The following is a 20535-nucleotide window of genomic DNA, read 5'->3' on the forward strand; positions in this document are numbered from 1 at the left end:
ATGGCATTTTGATTTATTGAAAACTTATGCCACAGAGTCATCTAGTGGCCAGATATTGTACTGTCATGATATCAGAACTGACAGCGACTGAAGCTTACAATTGGGAGTGATCTATGGGTTTTCCCACTTGTTGATCACAGATCCTTAACAGAAAGAGCAAAGGCAGACACCTTGTTAACTTTAAAGTAATGGTGTGATTTTTCTTGTCAAATTCCACGACATTGGGGTGTCAGGAGATCACTCAGTCACAACTTCAGCCTCCACCTGCTCCACAACAGTAGCGGCCTCAGTGGCAGCGGGCCCCTCCACCTCCTTCTTCTCTTCACTGGTGCTCACCACAGTTTCTGCTGTGGTGACGGTAATGGTGCTCTTCACTGCTGCAGTCTCGGGGCCAGAAACGGAACCACCGCTCGCCTTGACGGCGCCAAATGAGCAGCTGATGTAGGACGGGGTACGAGAGCTCTCCAGGCCATAAGCGTTGTAGTTTACAGCTGTGCGTTCAAAAACTATTGAAAATATGTATTTACAATGTACTTAAATAACAATAGTTTATAAACATATTTGTTATTTTAAACCAATTTCCACGCTTTAAATGACTATTTTATGAAAATTGAGGCAAAGACATCAGTTTGAATGGACAGAATTTTCTAAAGTAAAATATTTACTTCTATGAGCAATCAGACGAAGACAGCATTTAGAATCGTCAACGAACCTAACATGCATGTTTTTGAAATGTGCTATTAAGTCGGAGTCCCGGGTGTAAAACCCACACAGGGACGGGGAGAACATGCAAACGCCACACAAAGATGGCCAGACCTGAGATTTAAACCTCAAGACTATGAGGCAGACGTCCTGCCCCATTACAATTCCTCAAGGGGAACTTTAACTCACACTATGCTGCATATTTGTGTTGCACAGAGAAGCAGATAACACACACGCAAGGAGAGATTTTAGAGTGAAAGGGTCACGCAAACAGTACTGCTCCATTTGAGCTGGAGAGGTTACGCCCTGACCTCCCCCACCCCCCAAACAACATCGTTCAAATACCTACACGTTAACTAGTACATTTTTTGAGCAGATCCATTGTAAATCAGACAAAGTCTTTCAAATGAATGGAATACATACATGTCAGCTTGGACACATTGGTCTTGATTCCAGTTGCCAACCTAGAAAGAGACACAGACACCCTCATTGAGAAACGCAACACAGCAACATGGTTGAAGGGGAAAAAAAGGACTACACTCATACTCATCATCATCATCATCATCATCATCATACCTGTCCTCCTCTCCCTCAAGAAGTTTCCTGTAGGTAGCAATCTCAATGTCCAGTGCAAGCTTCACATTCATCAGTTCCTGGTACTGGCGGACCTGCAGGGCCATGTCCTGCTTGGCCCTCTGAAGAGCCTGCTCCAGATCTCTAATGCGAAGTTTGGCATCCTTCACTGCCAGCTCGCCGCGCTCCTCAACCTCAGCGATCTGGGCCTCCAAATTATTTCTCTGGTAATAGAAGAATATTTGATCATTGGTTGGTTTCATTATCGCTACTCTTAAATGAATGAGTAGTTAGCAGGACTTTGCAAATGTTGAACCACTCTACTTAATACTCATGCATGGATTAAAATAACTGAAGAACAGTGCGGTTTTTAATCGGAAAATGCAAGATTTATTTCTTATTTTCTGGATTTGGGGTACATGATGCATGATTCCTGGTGACCCAAATCAATCATATGCAGGAGGCGGTATCGATGGAAATGGACCATTCGGTGCTGATCCAATCTCACCTGTGTTTTAACCATGTCGATTTCAGACTGGAGCCTCATTATTCTGCGGTTCATGTCAGCAATCTCCGCCTTGGTTAACTTCAGGTCTTCGCAGTATTTACCAGCAGACTGCTGCATCTCCGCAAACTACACAGACACATGGACATGCAGCAGATGCTGGTTAGTCATTTTGACTTTATCACAGGTGTTTGTAATCCCATTTCTAATGAAGACCACAAGGACATGATAGTGATCACTAATGAAAAGGGATTACTTCCTATTTGTAAAGAAAATAACTTATACTTTGGCCAAAAGAGTATGTTCAAGGTCAGTGGTTCTCAAACTGGAGTCCACGAGCCATATCTTGGGGGTCCACAAAATAAGTTTCAATTTGCAGTTTAAAAAGTAAAAGCTCTGATATGATGGTGATGTATCATTACATAAATCTGACATTTCTGCATGATTTTTTTTTAATGCATATTATGACAGGATGAAAGTCCTATTTGTTTAGAGAACAAAAAGGTGAGAATATGGTCCTATTTTTTTAGAGATTAGAGTTGTCTTCCAGAAGACAATGCATACGATTACAAGAAGAAGATTGTCGTATTTTTTTAAATTCCCTTATTGTTGGCTTATATATATATATATATATATACATTCACACACATCTAAAATAACAATAATAATAATAAAATGACTTAAATTTAACAAGAAAATAATTACCGGCAGATGAAGGAGGTAAAGAAACAAATACAAGCCACACAGGACAACTTGCTTGCACACAGGCAACAGTACATCGATTAAAAAGTAGATTCATGCGATTAAACAGCATAATGCACTAAATATGACTGTAATTAATTCATCGCAATTAACGCATTAATTTGACACCACTAACTATTACTCCAAGATTGGTGACAGCAGGCCTTTGTAAAAGGCGCCAATGTTAGGCTTTCCTGTCACAATAATACACTACCTTGTTCTGGTACCATGATTCAGCCTCAGCTCTGCTTCGATTGGCGATGTCTTCATACTGGGCTCGCACTTCAGCAACAATGGCATCCATGTCGAGGTTACGGCTGTTGTCCATCTCCACGACAACGGATGTGTCCTTGATCTGACTCTGTAGCTCATGGATTTCCTACACAGGGACGAGCAAAAGACACACATAGAGATGAGAGACTGTAATACAGATTGCAGTGACAGGTAAACGGGAGTTCATTACAGCATCAAAGATCTGCCTCAAGAAGTCAAGCTCATCAGACAGCCCGTCAAGTTTGGCCTCCAATTCTGCTTTGGTCAAGTACGCCGCATCTGTGTCCTGGATGGCAACAGACAGCTCTAAGAAAGCATTGTTGCACACTACACAACAAATATTCAATACAAATGACCTTTGTGCTGGGAACCTAAAATGTGTGACAATTACACAAATGGTCAAAAGATCTAAACACACCTTCTTCATGAGGACAAAGTTGTTCTCACATTCATTGCGCTTGTTGATCTCATCCTCGTACCTAAAAAATAGAAAGAATCGTATCCAAACACAGCATTATACACAGACAATATTTCAGTATAATATAGATGATGGCCATATTACATTTTTGAAAGCACCGATGGGCAAGATTATTTGAAAGGTAAGGGTAAAGGTAAAATAATAATAATAATAATTAAATTAAAGCAACAAATATTAACTTACTCTTTATGTATAAATGTATGGTGAACCGGATTGATGACCGGGAGCAGGCCAATTATCTGTTCATTTACTTGTTCTATTTTTTAAATCTATTTTAGAAATATATTCTTATTCTAGGCGGCACGGTGGATGACTGGTTCGAGCGTGTGCCTCACAGTTCTGAGGACCGGGGTTCAAGCCTCGGCCCCGCCTGTGTGGAGTTTACATGTTCTCCCCGTGCCTGCGTGGGTTTTCTCCGGGCAATCCGGTTTCCTCCCACATCCCAAAAACATGCGTTGGTAAGTTAATTGACGACTCTAAATTGTCCATAGGTGTGAATGTGAGTGCGACTGGTTGTTTGTTTGTATGTGCCCTGCGATTGGCTGGCAACCAGCTCAGGGTGTACCCCGCCTCCTGCCCGTTGATAGCTGGGATAGGCTCCAGCACGCCCGCGACCCGAGTGAGGAGAGGCGGCTCAGAAAATGGATGGATGGATGGATTCTTCTTCTATTCATTCCACTACCAAAGTAACCACAACCCTCAAGACGTGTGTCATTGCTGCCCTGAAACACACACACTGTAGATCTCTTAATTGCATCGATATATATAAAATGCCACTAGGTGACAGCATTCCTCTGCAAACATCTTCCCTTTCCATTATGTATCTTAAAATGGTGAGGAGTTGTAGTTCGTGTAAGTTTTATAATACAGTGCCGCATTTTAGTTTTATTACATAGTGGTTAACTTATTGGTACAGGTGTGGTTTTATGATGGCAATGCTATGAACATTTTAGTTCACTAAACATTATTTCCTTTGGAAGTCAAACAGCATCATGTGTTTAACCTTTGCGGTTCCACTGTATATGTAAAGCAGTATGCATGTATCTCAGAGGTATCGCCAATAAGCAGCAACATCAACTCACTTGCTCTTGATGTCCTCAACCAGACCTGACATGTGATGCAGGTCAGATTCCAGTTTGACCTTTTCATGGCCCAAGTTGTCCAGCTGCTTGCGCAGATTGGCGATGTAGGCTTCAAACATGGCATCAATGCTGGAGCATGTTGGGGTTTGCTCCTGCAAAAGTTTCCATTTGGTCTCAAGCATTGTATTCTGCTGCTCCAGGAAGCGTACCTGCAGAGTAAAAATATGATTTAATAGCGATAGTTTTCCAGAAGAGTGCCTTCATTACCAGCTAAGCTGCATACATTCCTGGAGCAATCTGAATGGACTGGACACTAATGAATAAACTGTATGGAATGTGGTAAGGGGGTCTTTAAGAATCTGTGAAGAAGAGATAGGAGTGAGAACATAAATAGCTTCACTGTGTGGTTGGACAAAGAAAGGCATGAGAAGAAATATGACTCCTCTGACACCACCACATTAATGTCATGTCAATTATTACTCACTCAACTTGGAGCCACAATGCAGATTTTAACACACGATAGCAGTGTTTTACAATTGTGACACATGGTTGGCCCTTTACGTCTCCGTTCAGTGTCCTCACCCGGGGTGGGGTCTTGGGCAAACATAACAAGCATGCATTTGTAGTTTCACGATGTAGAGAGGAAGCCTTGATTTTTCCAGTGTAAAGAACTTGTGTGATTGATTCACAGGTTAACTTATCGGCCACATTTCTCGGGGGGGGGGGGGGGGCCTCCTTAAACAAGAAAACCAATCCATGGCTTACAAGGGGCGTCAACTAGATAACATCTGATCAATTATTGGCTGAGAGCAAATCGTTTGTATCACTGAGCATCGTTTCGTAAGCACTGTTTGATGGAGGCTGCCTGTTTTCATTGATTTATACATTTTACCCAACATCATGAAGTGGTTAACATTCACGTTATTGATAGATGGAAAGAATTGCTGTTTATCAGTCAATTTTCAGCACCACTCATCAGCATTTTTGTTTTTTATATGTTTGCTCTGATGTTGACAATATTGGCAACCTTGCAAAAATTGAGTTGAAGTGAATAAAGATTTTTTTACTTTCTGTGAGTCACTCATGATTTCTTTGGCAGTTTTCACGCCAATAAAACCTGACACAACCCATCGGTTATTTTATCCGGCCTTGGGTCCGGCCATGGTAAGGTATTGGCGGCACTGCCCGGGAAGCAAACACAGCGGTACCAGTAGACCACCGGTGTGCAAAAAAAAAAATAAAAAAAAAAAATTAAAAAAATAATAATAATAAAGTAAGGATGAGGATACAATCAATCGAGCCAAACTGTTCTGTACTCTGTATCCAAGTGGATATTGGATCTGAGTCCTGTGACGATCTCAGCATGTTGCACAATTATCAAACATCTATCCTTGAATGTAATGTGCAACACTTTTGTTTTAGGAGGCAGGTTTCAGGTTATACACAGAAACCTTTTTAATGATTACCTTAGAAGTCAAGAAGCTGTATCTCTTTCAACTTGCTTTGCTAACATCCTCTGTTTCTGAGTTTAAAGCCATGTCCACATTAACACAAATATTACATATCGGTCTTCAGCCTGTGTGTAGACAGAGCTTTTTGGCCATTGTCATTTTGAAATGTGTTAAATGATCTATGACGATGTATTTATTTCCATCCATCACGGGGGAACTTGAGACTATGCCAGCTGACTTTAGGCGAGATTCAAGGTACAGCCTGGACTGCTTGCCAGTTAATCACAGGGCATATTTAAACTTTATATATAACGATAGAATTTCTTATGATGTTAACATCTTAAGTATACATATTTAATTTCATCCTATAACAGGTGCAAGAGCAACAAGAGACTTATTTTTTTTTCAGGCTTCTGCTTTTTCAAAATGTGTTTTAATATGGACAGAGCTTTGTTTAAATCACTGTTAGGTGTGGACCTAGCTCATTTTTGTGGGGCTCACTGGGCCAATGAAAAAACAGAAACTTTGTTCTTTACATAAAGTAATCAGTAACATTTCACTTTGAACAAATGTGATTCTTTTAGAGGTGAAGTGGGCAGAACTTTTTTTAAACCCTGCTTTGTGCGGGCATAGTTCTGTTTTTCCCTAGAGGTACTGTATGTGGGACGATGACTTCTGGGCCAATGGGGTGGGGGGGACACGTTCGGTTTGGTCCTACAATTTGTGTCATCAGTAACGTATTTTGCGCTGAACAAACATGATTCTTAGTCAAGATCAGTGGACAAACTTATTTTATTTTTTTTAAACCCTGTTCTGTTTGGCTCTTGTTTTACCTTGGAGGTACGTGTGGAAATTGCTTACTGAGCCAATGAGGGTAAAAAAACCAAAAACATTTGGTTCTGAAGAAATGTATTTTTCTTAGTTTAGTTGACTGACCTTGTCAATGAAGGAAGCGAAACGGTTGTTGAGGGTCTTGATCTGCTCCTTCTCCTGGATGCGGACAGACTGGATGGTGGGGTCAATGTCCAGGTTCAAGGGGGCCAGCAGGCTCTTGTTCACGGTCACTTCGGTGATGGGGGCCACCACTTCTTGGGCCATACCACCAACCATGCCTCCACCAAATCCCACATAGCCAAACTCTAGTCCACCTGCTCTTTGGGCTGACCCCCCAGCAACATACCCACCAACCACCTTGAAACCCCCAGCGCCAACGGCGGCACCACTCCTACCCACTCCACCGTAAGATCGGCGGACTACACAGCTTTGCCTGGCAGAACCCACACCTCGGCCACCGTAGCCAGAGAAGGAGCGGCTGCTGAAGCCCTGACTCGGCCCCTTGGATGTAGACAAGGTGGAGAAGGTGGTGGTCTTCACAGCTCTGGCAGACATGGTCACAAAGGCTTCTGTTGTAGCGAGGTGGGGTGAGAGGAGGCTTTGCTGAAGATAGGAGAGTCAGGCAGATAGACCGTCCCTAGTGTTTGGTGCTATTTATCTGAACAGGGGAGGGTTCCTTCTTGTTCGTGATTGGCCATTGCCATGAGCACAGGCGTATGGCATGTGGTGTGGGGATGGGTGTGTTGTCACGGAAGAAAATCACATCTTGTTGCACATTTACAACCTGCAAATTGTTCAAGAGAATGATAGACTGCAACTCATATTGGTTCATCTTCTACATCAAACTACATCTTTTGCATCCATAGAAATAGTGGTGACATTGCAATATCTTCTCTTATAATCGCACACGCAGCATCCATTCCATCCTTGGGTATAATGAAGCTGCACATTCATTGATGACCTCCTCTCTGTTACCTCACTTCTCATAGGCGTGACATATTGCAAAGTAAATTGTCTTCTCCCTGTGTGACGTGCTGCACGCATTTGTGGCCAGCAACTGTATGTCTCAGAAGTGTGACAAACAGATTTTACCCTTTGATTATTTTTGTTCACGTTGTAACAAATCATTTTTAACAGCATGAATTGAAAAAGGAAGTGTTAAATGGACTTTTACGGGTTTTACAATCAACAACATGGAATCATGAACATTCCTTCTTTATCAGCAAGGTGAAGAGCAAACAGTTCTTTTTTTCTTGTCCCTCCTTAAGTCTTAAATAGCTTTCAAATTACCCATAAAATCCAACATGAGGAAAGATACTTATAGTCCATTGGATAAAAAATCTTTAGGCTTTGCGGCCTTAAGACAAATGTGCTAAAAAGTGTGATTACAGTGGAACTGCTGGTAAGGAAATTTGTGGCGTTTTAGTGGTTGGTATTTTTCATTGTTTGTTTCAGCTATCAAACAAATAGATTTTCTTATGCTTTCTTCATTAGGAAGGTAAGAGTAAGCTGAGGGGCCAAAATGTCTTATTGCAAGTCTATTAAGAGGACAGTGGCATTTTGGATTGTAGGAAGCTGCGAAATGACACACCAAGTGAGGAATGTGCTGAAAGACACACTTACATGCTACAAGTCAAATAGGATGAGGGCATGGATCCCCAATTAAAAGTTATAAAAAGGTCCAGTTCAGAAAAAAAAAAAAAAATCTTCAAGATGAGGTACACATCATAATTTTTAACTTGCAGAATTTTTCAAGTCCAAATACTGTGACATCACAAACTGACTCAAATACAATTTAAAAAAAAAAAGATTCTAAACGTGTAGAGTATTCCAAATGTTTTTTTTTAATTATTATTTTTAATGTGACATTTTTTGCAATTGTGGTGATTTTAAATAAAGAAAAGAATAAATGTCACGGGGGCAATTTCCAAGGTTAACAGTGTCTAGGGTAAGGAATTCATTTTCTTCAAGGCGACACATTATGGCAAATCGATTTGTTAATTTCTTGTATCCAAATAGTCTTTGGAGTGCTTGCCCACCTATCAATTATGAACTTACAAAACCAAATATTTTTTTTCTTATTTGCCCATTTCCCAAAAATGGATCTGTGAGTGCTCTGTTCTAAAGTTTGCCAAATTGTGAAATTACAGGTACACACATACACATGCATTTATGTATGTATACAGTATATGCATGTGTATATGTACAAACCCTTGGGACGTGTAAAACGTAAATAAAAAGATATATATATCAGAAGTCATGATAAGAGTGGAGGTACTCTATACTAAAGTCTGAGGGGTGCATGAGTGTTTTGACATAACAGTTTACACTAATCAAATTGCTGTTGGTGTCACTGATAGTGTAGTGGTACACTCGCCTGACTTTGGTGCAGGCAGCGTGGGTTCAGTTCCCACTCAGTGACGGTGTGAATGTGAGTGCGAATGGTTGTCCATGTCTATATGTGCCCTGCGACTGACTGGCGACCAGTTCAGGGTGTAGTCCGCCTTTCGCCAGAAGTCAGCTGGGATAGGCTCCAGCGTCCCGCGACCCTAACCAGGATAAGCGGTGTTGAAAATGGATGGATGGATGGAAATTGCTGTTGGTCAGTTTTATGAATGTATTATGATTATTGCCACCCAGTGACTGCAGACTGACACTACAATTTTTTTTTTTTTTTGCATAGCTATGTAGTCATGTTTTGTTGTAGAGCTACTGATGTAGTAATTTGTTTGTGTTGTAGCGTTTTCACAATGCTGCTATTTTTATGATTTGGCGGTACAACACATACAACATACAGAGTTGTACATAGTTGGTTTTGGTGTGTTGTGATGCAAATTTTTACCCACGCGGTGCAGAGAACGGCTGGGTATATTAACTTCACTTTTATTAAAATTGTTACTCGAAATATATTAATGGAATAATAAAGAAATCATTCACCTCCATCAGTACCCAGACTGCAACTGTTTATGACAGCATGGGTCTTCAAGAAATTTTCTGCGGAAAAACAAAACAAAAACAAAAAATCATATATTTTCAAACAGAAAGACTCAAGCACAGGTAAAATTATCAAATTTTATTCTTCATTTTTTTTTTTTTTTTTTTTCTTAACGTTTGCTAACACTAACCCTTTCTACATCCACAAGCCCATATTACGTATTCATCATTCATTTGCATATTAGACCTACATATTCCTCATTAAGCACATCTGATAATCATTACAGTAACAAGCCAGCTTACATGTAAACAGCATGTGAAATGTATCAGATAGCAGACATTCTTTGACTGTAGGATAATTAAGGGCTGCACGATGAACGACTGGTTAGCACATCTGCCTCACAGTTTTGAGGACCCGGGTTCAAATCCGGCCTCACCTGTGTGGAGTTTGCATGTTCTCCCCGTGCCTGCGTGGGTTTTCTCCGGGTACTCCGGTTTCCTCCCACATCCCAAAAACATGCATTAATTGGAGACTCTAAATTGCCCGTAGGCATGACTGTGAGTGCGAATGGTTGTTAGTTTCTATGTGCCCTGCGATTGGCTGGCAACCAGTTCAGGGTGTACCCCGCCTCCTGCCCGATGACAGCTGGGATAGGCTCCAGCACGCCTGCGACCCTAGTGAGGAGAAGCGGCTCAGAAAATGGATGGATGGATGGATGGAATTTGAAGTACATTTTTATTTATCCTTACTTTTACCAGTTTCAAGTTATTTCAGTGGTCATTTTATGTTTTTCTGTCTTTTTCCCCCCAAAGAAGAGTACCAACAATTTAGCTCACGTGTTTAGCTCTGAGACCTGAACATTTGTAAAATAACAGGAAGTTTGAGTTTTACATCCCTATGTACATACAGTTAGTACTCCACTATTACATTAATGCATGATCTGACTAAAAATATCTTAATCTATCGGACTGTTATCGTAACTAGAAAAAAAATTATAATCCAATGTTACCGTGTATATGAAGGATGCCTCAAGTAGCACAAACCCTCCTTCACATCTGCTTAGCATTATGGCTAAGCACATTTTAATGAAGCCCATATTGTAAAATGCTGCTGTCAATATATTTCCAATGTCTAAGACAATGCCCGCTGCGACTTGACCTTTTTTATCCTGTCATATCAGGGCAAAAGTTGAGCAGACCCTGATTTGTTTGTTTGGGGGTTGTGATGGTGAAGCATAATGTTGTCAGCGTTTTCCCATACAAATAAAGACAGCCGCAACGCTGTCACGCGGTTTGAGTCACGCGGTTTGAGTCATGCGGATTTAATTTATCGTTCCTCTTTATATCTCGCTGTTCCCTTCACAAACCACAGTTTCTTTTCTTTTCTTTGCTAACTAGTTAGTGAGCTAGAAGTGACAATGCAATCTGGACAGTCTTCAATTGGGAAGAACTGTAGTTCTTTTGACTTTGTTGATGATGTTGCAGAGCTGAATGCAAAAACTACAAGACAGTCAGCATCAGCTATGGAGCGTTTAAAGTTCAAGCCAGGGTACGAGGGGGCCCCCATTCCCGATGGTGCTAAGGGGTTGCTTTGGTTTTCATTGAGGGTGGGTGCTATCATCTTTTGTGGAGAGGGGAGGGGGCACCATATACAATGATAATATAAATAATTAAATAAATCACAAAATGTCTTGGGGGAGCTTTGACCTCTCACAGTTCACCCTCAATCTGTGCAAATTTCAAAAAAAAAACTTGTTTGTGTGAGTTTTTAACTTTGTAGCATATTTACATTTATTGACATGTTGATCCGTGTGATGTCAGCTGTTGTTTCTAAGGTCTTCAGTAGTTATTGTACCAATAGAAGAGCTGATATGTGCGGCTCATCAGATATAGTGTGATTGCTGAACAAAGGTGACCTTTATCGGAGTTTTCTTTTTGATTGTATTGTGAGCATGGTATCAGCTAACACAGTGTCTTTGTGCAGCTCACCTTTTCCACAACCTCCAGGGTATCTCGGAAGCTTGTGTGTCCTTTGGATTTTCTCTGTGAATTTGGGAACAGTCATTGTCTTCACTGTTAACTTATTGTGTTGAAATATGATTACAGCTGTAGGTGTGGTTATCACTGAATCAGTTAAACAATCACTACTTAATTGTGTGACTGCACATTTGCTGGTTAACAGTTAAATTATATTTATTTAACAAATCCCTTGAATTCTGCTTATTATATGTGCATGTGCTAAAATGGTTTTACTTATGTGCATGAGAGACCAAAGTTGGAGGGTGCAATGAAAAGCGGACATTATTCCTTTTATGGACAAACCAAAAGCATTTGGTTGCTTTTGCCAAGTTATTTGCTTTTTCTATGTTAATCATTATACAACCTTACAAGTCCCTCATTTGCCTCTGCTCTCTATCGCTCAACCGAACTGATTTGCATTGGTCATGCAGGGTTTGTTGCATATAATATGCTTTGTACGTTTCCATGACAATTGAAGACACACTAGGTTGGAAAAGGAAACGTGTGGGCAAAAGAGAGCGTGAGAGAGAGCAGGAAATGAGAAATGGGGCGATGTTGAAGTGGGCAGGGTCTAAAAAGGCCAACTGAGACTGAGGGAGAGAAGAAGGAGGAGTATAAGTTCCCCACTTCCCACTGCCATCGTCTCTTTTTACGCCGACCAGCAGAGAGCCTCTACTTCTCACATTCTTCTCTGTAACACAGAAACTTCTTCACCATGAGCTACAGGAGATCCAACATTCATCAGATATCTGCCTCCCACATCTCACCCCGCTACCGTGCTGCCAGCACCTATGGTGGTGCTGGTGGCCAGGACACCCGCATCTCCTCTGTCTCTACACCCTCCCTGCGTTCTGGAGCAAACAAACTGGGCAGTGGTATTGGTGTAAGTTTCGGTGGATCCATGGCAGCAGGCGGTGGCGTGGGAGCCGGCATTACAGGCAATGAGAAGGGAGCCATGCAAAACCTCAACGACCGCCTGGCGAACTACCTTGAGACGGTGAGGAACCTGGAGCAGGCCAACCAGGAGCTGGAGACGAAGATCAGGGAGGCGTTGAAGACCGGAGGGCCCGACATGAGAGACTACAGCAAGTATGAACCCATCATTGAAGACCTCCGCAAACAGGTAGATTTGACAAGCAATAATGTTACGATGAGAATCATTTGTTACCATCACCTAATAATATCAGCAGGTTGTGTTCATTATCCATCTGGTCTCAACCCAGGTCCCACATTTTTTGTAGCGATTAAGTCATAACCAACTTTCATAGAAGCCAAATCAAATTTGTCTCATCTTTTTTTATTTTAATTGAGAGCACGTTATTAAGAATCTGGGGAAGGACTGCACATTTGTCAATCTTGATTCAGACTCTATTCATCCCCATGGGGTATTTAATTAAGGAATGGTGCTCCCTATCCACCATCTGAGAATGAACACTTTAAACAAAACATTCACTTATGCTACCAATATGCAAAGAAGTACACAATTTCTTTTGTCAGCCATCATATTTCTTGCATAAGAATGAAGGGTGTGGTTGCCCAGCTCTGACCATCCCCCATCAATCTGTGTGCTTCAAGTTGTTCACAACTTCCCTTGATGAGTCATCAACATGAGGGTAGAAACTTCCACATACAAAAGTTCTCCAAATGGCGCTGCTTATAATTGACATTCTACGCCACTCCCCCGTGTCTGTAGGCCCCAATGTGAAACAGATGTGTGGTAAAACACACACACAAAGGATCTTGTCCTGCCAGCATGAGTGTGTATGCTGATGTATAATGTGTGAGCGTATTGCTTGCATAACAATCAGCTGCACTCACCAGAGTCAAATGTCACATATTTCTCCAAATGCCAAATATCTTTTCACATCGTGACACTTTTTCCCCAACTCATAAAGGGTTGTGTGTGTTTCCCATTCCTGCCAGACAGGATACCATGGGTTTGAAAGAAATTCACTCCCACCCCCAAAAAAATTTAGATTTCTCTACTCACACAAACACATGAAGATAAACACATTTGATTTGTACAAGATTTACTCACAAGGAAAAATAGCTTTTCCAGAGAGTAGAAGAGTTCCAGTGAAAGATTATTCCTGCTCTTCCATGACCCCTTTGTGTAATCTGACTCTTGGGTGCTTAAACAGATGCAGAGATCCAACTCACATCTGCAGACATATTGTGAAGAGAGAATCCCCAAAGGATGCGTGATGAATGGAAACACAAATATGAATAAGAACAGAACCAAATTTGCAACACCAATTAACAATTAACAAATACCTGTCATAGAATTTGTTTTTCTGTCTAGATCTTTGACAAGATATCAGAAAATGCTCGACTGGTGCTCCAGATTGACAACTCCCGTTTGGCTGCTGATGACTTCAAAGTCAAGTACGTTGCTTTCTCTTCATGCTCTCATGCATTTAGTTCAGGTTATATAAATGTGGCAAATCTAGCCTTCCTTGTCACATGTCATTTGGCCTTGCCAAGGCAAGACAAAACAATACCACCCACCCTTGGGATTTTACAGAGAATACTTTCTCACCATAACATTTTATACAGTTTTGAATACCAGCACTGTCTTTTGACGACATGAAGGATGAAAATCATCCATTTCCAAATTGAAATGTAAGGTGGTACCTTCTTTTTTTTTTTTACATCTAAAATACAGAAAAAAACATTTTGTATGTGTTTCAGATTTAAAAGAATTCCCTTGCAAAATGTGGAGATATATGCTTTTCATTGGACAGCGACAACATGTAGTGCATGTTTGTAATAGAGTTGGTTTATACAGGTATGATACGGAGCTGGCAATACGCCAGTCTGTCGATGCCGACATTGCTGGGCTCAAGAAAGTCATCGATGAAACTAACATGAGCAGGATGAACATTGAGAGCGAGATTGAAGCCGTGAGGGAGGAGCTTGAATTCCTCAAGAGGAACCACGAGAATGTGAGTGTACAGTACAGAAACATTTGCCATTGTACTTACTATTCAAAGTTGCCCTTGAGTTGTCCCTGTTTATTCAATTTTGAAACCTCAACAAAAATTCAAGGCAATGATTAAGGAGAGAGACAGAGAGAGAGAGAGAGTCTTACGTAATGTGTAAGATTCAAGTGTAAACGCAAAACAAAAGTAAAAAATATATAAATTCAAGAAGTTAAAAAAAGTTACCTACAACAGTGTATGAATGGACAAATGAATGTCCATGTGAGATCCAATAAAAGCGCTACAGGAGATGACAGCATCTGAGACTGTTGCTGTATGGATTCTGCACGGACCAAGTGGGACAAGATCTGAGGTGGACCACCTTCCCGGAGGCAATTGCTGTGGAGGATTCTGCTCCGACTGACCGGGCCAGGTCCTGAGGAAGAACCACTTTCTGAAGGCATCTACCCGTGGCTCTTTAAATGGACTCTTATACCATCTTCATTAACATTGTACAGCACCATACTATGTGATAAATGTTGTCCACTTGACATCCATTACAGCCTGGTCATCCTGAAAAGGGGATCCCTCCATCTGTGGTCCCTTCTCAAGGTTTCTCCCAAAATGGGGTTTTGAGTTTTTCCTTGCCCAACTGGGGGGTTTAGATCAGGGGATGTCATTAGTCTTTGTCAAATGTGGGCCTGTGAAGCCCTATGAGACTCTTTTGTGATTAAGGGATATATATATATAAAAACTTGACTTGGCCAAAATACTGTATTCATCACTACAGAACACAGAGTTGATAACAGTAGGCCTATATAACTGGCCTAATTGTAAAATTCTAAATTAGCATTATGGATGAATAGTAGTTTAACATTAACACAACTCTGATCCTGACCAGTGATGAGTCCCAACGCTGGCTGTGGGAATTTATTCTTTCGAGTGAATTACATTTTTTTTTTTCTTCTTCTTCTCTGTTTTGCCATGTAGGAGGTAAGGGAGCTGAGGAATCAGATCTCCCAGTCAGGAGTGCAAGTGGATGTCGACGCCCCCAAAGGCCAAGACTTGTCACAGATCATGGAGGACATGAGGGGCAACTACGAAAAGATCGCACTCAAGAATGCAGAGGATCTCAAACGCTGGCATGAAAATCAGGTAAGGTGGTACTGTGATGGGGCATCATGAACCAAGTTAATACCAGTATTTGGTTAATAAGTGTGATATCCTTCCTTCTCTCAACTTTAGACAGCAGATGTTCAGGCGCAAGTATCACAGAACACAGAGGCGTTGCAGGGTGTCCAAATAGAGCGGAGTGACTTAACCAGACAGATACAAACTCTGGAAATCGAGCTTGCATCTCAACAGAGCTTAGTGAGAAAATTACTTTTCTGTTCTTTATCCACTTTGATATCATCTAGTTGAATAACACTTAAATCCTCCCAAACATCTCATTGCTCTTTTATGATGGATTATCAGAAAGCCTCCTTAGAAGACACACTACGCAACACAGAGCTACGTAACAACATGGAAATGGAGAAGTATAATTCTATCATCATACATCTGGAAGAGGAGCTCGGAAACCTGCGTGCAAATATCCACCACCAGACGCAAGAGTATGAGGCTCTGCTCAACCTCAAGGTGAAACTGGAAGCTGAGATCGAGACCTACAAGTGCCTGCTGGATGGTGGCGATTTCAAGTAAGAGTTAACAGTGAAACCAAGTTGCTCAAATTTCAAAGCAAAACGATCTGTTCCAGAGTCAAACATCATAAAACCTTTTTTAATTGTACATCCAATTCTTTAAGTAACATTTGAAAACTCCTGTCATAACTTACAAGTAAAACTAAAATAAATGTAATACTACTGCAGTATGTAATGTTTGAGTAACCGTACCCTCAACATGGCATCTGCTTTGTAAAATTACTGAATTTGGATCATTTATTGGTATTTAATTACGTTTTGCTCATATTGTACATAGCAACAAGACCGTTCTACTTATGTCACAGTAAGTTCAATTTCTGATGGTTTTATTATGACACTTTTCTCAATTTTCCTCATAATGGGGAAAAAAAGAGAAAAAGACACTCCTTTAGATACCTACTTCTGTCTCATGAGATTTGTTGATGTCTCACATGATGATGTTTGAATTCCATATTCTGTTACTTTTGGGGGATTTCCATTTTGCAGCTTTCACTGTACTGTATACAAATAAAGAAGACCTAGTTCAGGTGATGGTAGTGGTGGAGGGAAATACTAAAGTTACTTCTTGGAAATTACATGCTCAAGTAGTTGCAAAAATTGCTGTTGAAAGTCAGGTCACAATTTAAACTGTCAACCTATTGCATTTGTGTTGTGTACAGGCTCCTAGATGCCCTTCAATGAGCTGTCGGCCACAGTTCCCGTTGAGGAGGATCCAGGGCCATCCAAACCCAATAAAAAGTTGTTCAATTAAGGAATATAATTCCATAACATAATTGCATCACGTGTGATTAAAGTGAATAAGGCCATATACAAATGTGTGACCTGGCGACAATAAAACAATTTGTTAACCATCAGTGCTGACTTTTGTATTTTTGTTATGGAATATAAAACTCTTTGCTTAGTTACATGATTATATTATGCTGAATAGGAGGTTACATGAAAAGCATCATGGTGTTCAAGTGGTTTCCACATCTGCCTCGCAGTCGAGAAGTCCTGGGTTTGATTCTCGGCTGGGGTGCTCCCGTGTGGAGTTTGGATGTTCTCCCTGGACTTACGTGGGTTTTTTCTGGGTATTACGGCTTCCTCCCATGATTAAAAAAAACATGCATGTTAGGTTTACTGAAGACTCAAAATTTTCCATAAGTGAATGTTAGGGCTGGGCAATATGGCAAAAAAAAAAAAAAAAAAAATTACGATTATTTTTTTCATATTGTCCAATCTTGACTATTATCACAATTTTTTAAATATTGTTTAGAAACTTTTTTTAAAAAGTGCCAGTTTTAGTTTTTCAGTTCTGTACTGAAAACTTTAGAAGCTAGAGAATAGTACAACATTTTAAACATATTTGATCAAAGAAATACGCACCAGCTGATCACCGTGATCAGCTGGTGCGTAGTAAATGTTCAAATAATATAATACATGAAGATTAGATTAGAATGATAGCCATTTGAAATATTACGTGACAGCATTATTGCTTTCTTCTAATGTAGGAAAAAAAGACACTCCTTAATTTCTGCTAATTGTGCTCATTACTTCACACATATTCATGTAATAGGGTTATGAAAACTATACACAGTATATGGGAATTATTGATCCTAATCTCATGTGTTGATCAGAGTTGTGATTTAAGATTTTCTTGGGCCTTAAAGGATTTTCAGATTTCAAATTGGACCCCAACATTCTTGACGTTTCAGAATGACAAAGTTCATGTTAGATTCAAAACATGTCATAAAATAGGTCAAAACTTCTGTTGATGTCCAGGAAGATGTTGTTTTGCTGAAAACACAGATTGTTTGCTTTCATGGAGGAATAAGGAAATCAGAAATTATCCTATTTGAGAACCTGAAATCATGGAAATTGGACATTTTCAAATAATTATACAAAATGGCTCAAAACATTTTCACTTCCTCTCTATCTTGTGTGGAATAAACCTGCTGGCAAGAACGATGTCTTACAGATTTTTTTTGTGTACAGTGTTGCCACTGGGCATTTACATGTAATTATGGGGCTACCTATGCTGTACTGTCTTTGTGTTTTGACTGAATCCAAATTTGACAGTTTGGTTCATTAGTTCTTTGGACACAACAGAGATCAACTGTTGAATGCAAAAATTGCTCATAAAAGTTGGCTTAGTCCTTAACAATTGATCCCCCAACCCCATTTTTGAAATAATGGCAATTTAGTGTAAGAGCAATAAAGACAATTAATAGGTTGAGTGGTAGGTAAATATGCTAAATTAATCAGTTAATCACTACTATACTCAAGTAGATTTTCCAGGCACCTGTACACTCCTGTTTATTTTTTCCTGACAACTTTGTACTTTTACTCCCGACAGATAATGCATCTGCATTTCTTACGTTTTCAAAATAAAATTGTTACTTTTATCAACCTCCACATATGATGATGACACGATGTAAATAAGATGTAAATAGAGAGATGCAAAGTAAACTGTGGTCGACCTCTCCATTGAGTGAGATCTTGGAATCTTATTAGGAAGAAAAAAAAAACAGCGACTGCAGCAACGTGAACCAGGAAGCATTAATGATCATGACACAATAGATTCAGAGAAGTAAGAAATTCCTCAAGCATCACCTTATTTAAAATAACCGTTGATGTTGTCAGCTACAAGAATAGTGGCAAAAGCATTGTGTGTTGCACCAAACCACCAGCTTTGTGTTAAAAAATGGTCTAATCTGAAAATACACATACAAGTAAGGTGTGTTTTTTTTTCGTTATCATGAGCTACTTCAGCTTTTGTGTTTTTTTTGTTTTTTTACTTAGTTCACAACGTTAGCAACGCTATGGATGTAAACATGTTGTTTTGATTGCATAAAACTCAAACCAATGCTAGCTAGCTCTTGTGACATTTTTCTTCTTCACAGTATGAGCACTATATTTAAGCTAACAAAAAGAGAGGAACTACTTTGTGTGCAGAAGTTTGTTTTTACGTAGTGTCAAGTTATCAAAACGGGTATTGTAATGTAGTTGACAATGAAAATGCATTTGTGCTGTTAACTTCGGTACTTTTATTCCAGTGTGTACTTTTTTATTTTTTACTTTTGCTTCCATACAGGAGTTGAATCAGTACTTTTAACAGAGTCTTCTTTTACACGCGTATCTGTACTTCTCAAGTATAGCGTGTGAGTACTCACTGTTGCAACCTCTAGTCGATGTGCTAAATTAATCATGGCAGCAAGTCAACGGAGCGATCGGAGAAGCGGGGCAAGGGAGGAGACACTCGCTGAGCTCGTGAACGCGAATGCGCGCTACCGATAATAACCCGCTGACGCCTTCATCCGGGAATTACCGCGAACTTGCTCTTCAACATGGCGGCGTCAGGTGAGGTTTATGTGGGTAAACCGACAGCGTCGGTTGGGCTACAATTGAGCCCGTTTTAACAACGTATAACCGGTCGGTTCGCGTTTGAGATTCGTAAGTAAGTCCTTGCTCACATCCCCGTCTGGAGCGGAAAATAGCTCGGGTACTATTTTTAAGCCGGTACATACGAAACCGCTGACGGATGGTAACTACACGAAGCAACGACTCGCTCCATTTGAACATTTTACACACACGTTATTGGTGTTTGTTGGAATTATGTCATTTGTCTGTACTCGTTAGTTAATGCTGCATTACAGCCGCCCTGCTTGCTATACGACGTGTTAGCAAACGCTCAGCGCACACTAGCAGCAACGGTTGTTGGAGGACTTGGGCCGAGCAGTCTGGGTAGCCACCCGAGGACTCTCCCCACGTGTGCGGCCGCGCTCCCCGACGTGTGTACGTGAATTAATCCGCTCAGTTGGACCCGTTTAGCGCACATCCCAAACAACACATCCGTGGTGGCTTTTCATCGTCGGGGCGTCCGCAGCCTTTCCGGTCAAATGCTGCTGCGACGATTGCGCACTTGATTCGTGGCGCCGCGAAGTGCTCGACTAGGCCGTAAAAGCTAGCCAGCTCAGCAGGGATACACTCCCTGTCAGCACGCCTTGTGCTGACTAAGCTGCGGTTAAACATCATCCGAAGAGGCACCTATATGAATTGTGTTCTATTGTTTTGGGACATACTTTTAACTGCCACGTGTTGGCCATGACTGGCTCTTCTCTCACTGATTCATAAAAGTTCCCAACGAAGTTCTCATATAGCCGCATTCTGTTGACTTAGTATGGATTTTAAGATTGTTTTTTTTTCTCAGTCAGAAGATGCCACAGATGGTAAATAACGTGTGCAAACAGGTGTGATTTAGTTATCAATCACCAAACATACTATTTGTTTGCAGTTTTATGTAAAGAATGTCATGACTGCTGGAATAGAAAGTAAAGCTTCCA

The 20535-nt window shown here is 40.6% G+C and overlaps 3 protein-coding genes across 7 annotated transcripts in view; 2 read left to right on the forward strand and 1 right to left on the reverse strand.

The window, feature by feature from the left end:
- On the reverse strand, positions 1-19480 carry LOC133484081 (keratin, type II cytoskeletal 8-like). 3 transcript variants are annotated; one of them, XM_061786172.1, is made up of 10 exons: positions 19366-19480; positions 9577-9633; positions 4355-4563; positions 3213-3273; positions 2985-3080; positions 2736-2900; positions 1784-1909; positions 1279-1499; positions 1126-1166; positions 1-506 (listed from the first exon to the last, which is right to left on the reverse strand). In XM_061786172.1, the coding sequence occupies exons 2-10, from the start codon at positions 9580-9582 to the stop codon at positions 238-240; spliced, it is 1194 nt and encodes a 397-aa protein (XP_061642156.1). In that variant the 5' UTR covers positions 9583-9633; positions 19366-19480; the 3' UTR covers positions 1-237. The 3 variants fall into 3 exon arrangements, with proteins under 3 accessions (XP_061642156.1, XP_061642154.1, XP_061642155.1); XM_061786170.1 differs by lacking the exons at positions 9577-9633; positions 19366-19480 and adding an exon at positions 6742-7315; XM_061786171.1 differs by lacking the exons at positions 9577-9633; positions 19366-19480 and adding an exon at positions 6742-7313 and having other exon boundaries at positions 1-491.
- Positions 12225-17067, forward strand: LOC133484082 (keratin, type I cytoskeletal 18-like). The gene is made up of 7 exons (XM_061786173.1): positions 12225-12715; positions 13895-13977; positions 14381-14537; positions 15504-15668; positions 15759-15884; positions 15990-16210; positions 16873-17067. The coding sequence occupies exons 1-7, from the start codon at positions 12308-12310 to the stop codon at positions 16892-16894; spliced, it is 1182 nt and encodes a 393-aa protein (XP_061642157.1). The 5' UTR covers positions 12225-12307; the 3' UTR covers positions 16895-17067.
- LOC133484079 (eukaryotic translation initiation factor 4B-like) overlaps positions 19402-20535 on the forward strand; it is a 21539-nt gene continuing 20405 nt past the window's right edge. For 2 of the 3 annotated variants that reach the window (XM_061786167.1, XM_061786168.1), the window contains exon 1: positions 19402-19552. In XM_061786167.1, coding sequence (XP_061642151.1) covers positions 19540-19552 — 13 coding nt within the window. In that variant the 5' untranslated portion in view covers positions 19402-19539. The remainder of the gene's footprint in view (positions 19553-20535) is intronic. The other variant, XM_061786169.1, reaches the window with a different exon arrangement.

This window comes from Phyllopteryx taeniolatus, chromosome 9 (assembly GCF_024500385.1).
Source record: "Phyllopteryx taeniolatus isolate TA_2022b chromosome 9, UOR_Ptae_1.2, whole genome shotgun sequence".
NCBI classification, from domain to species: Eukaryota; Metazoa; Chordata; class Actinopteri; order Syngnathiformes; family Syngnathidae; genus Phyllopteryx; species Phyllopteryx taeniolatus.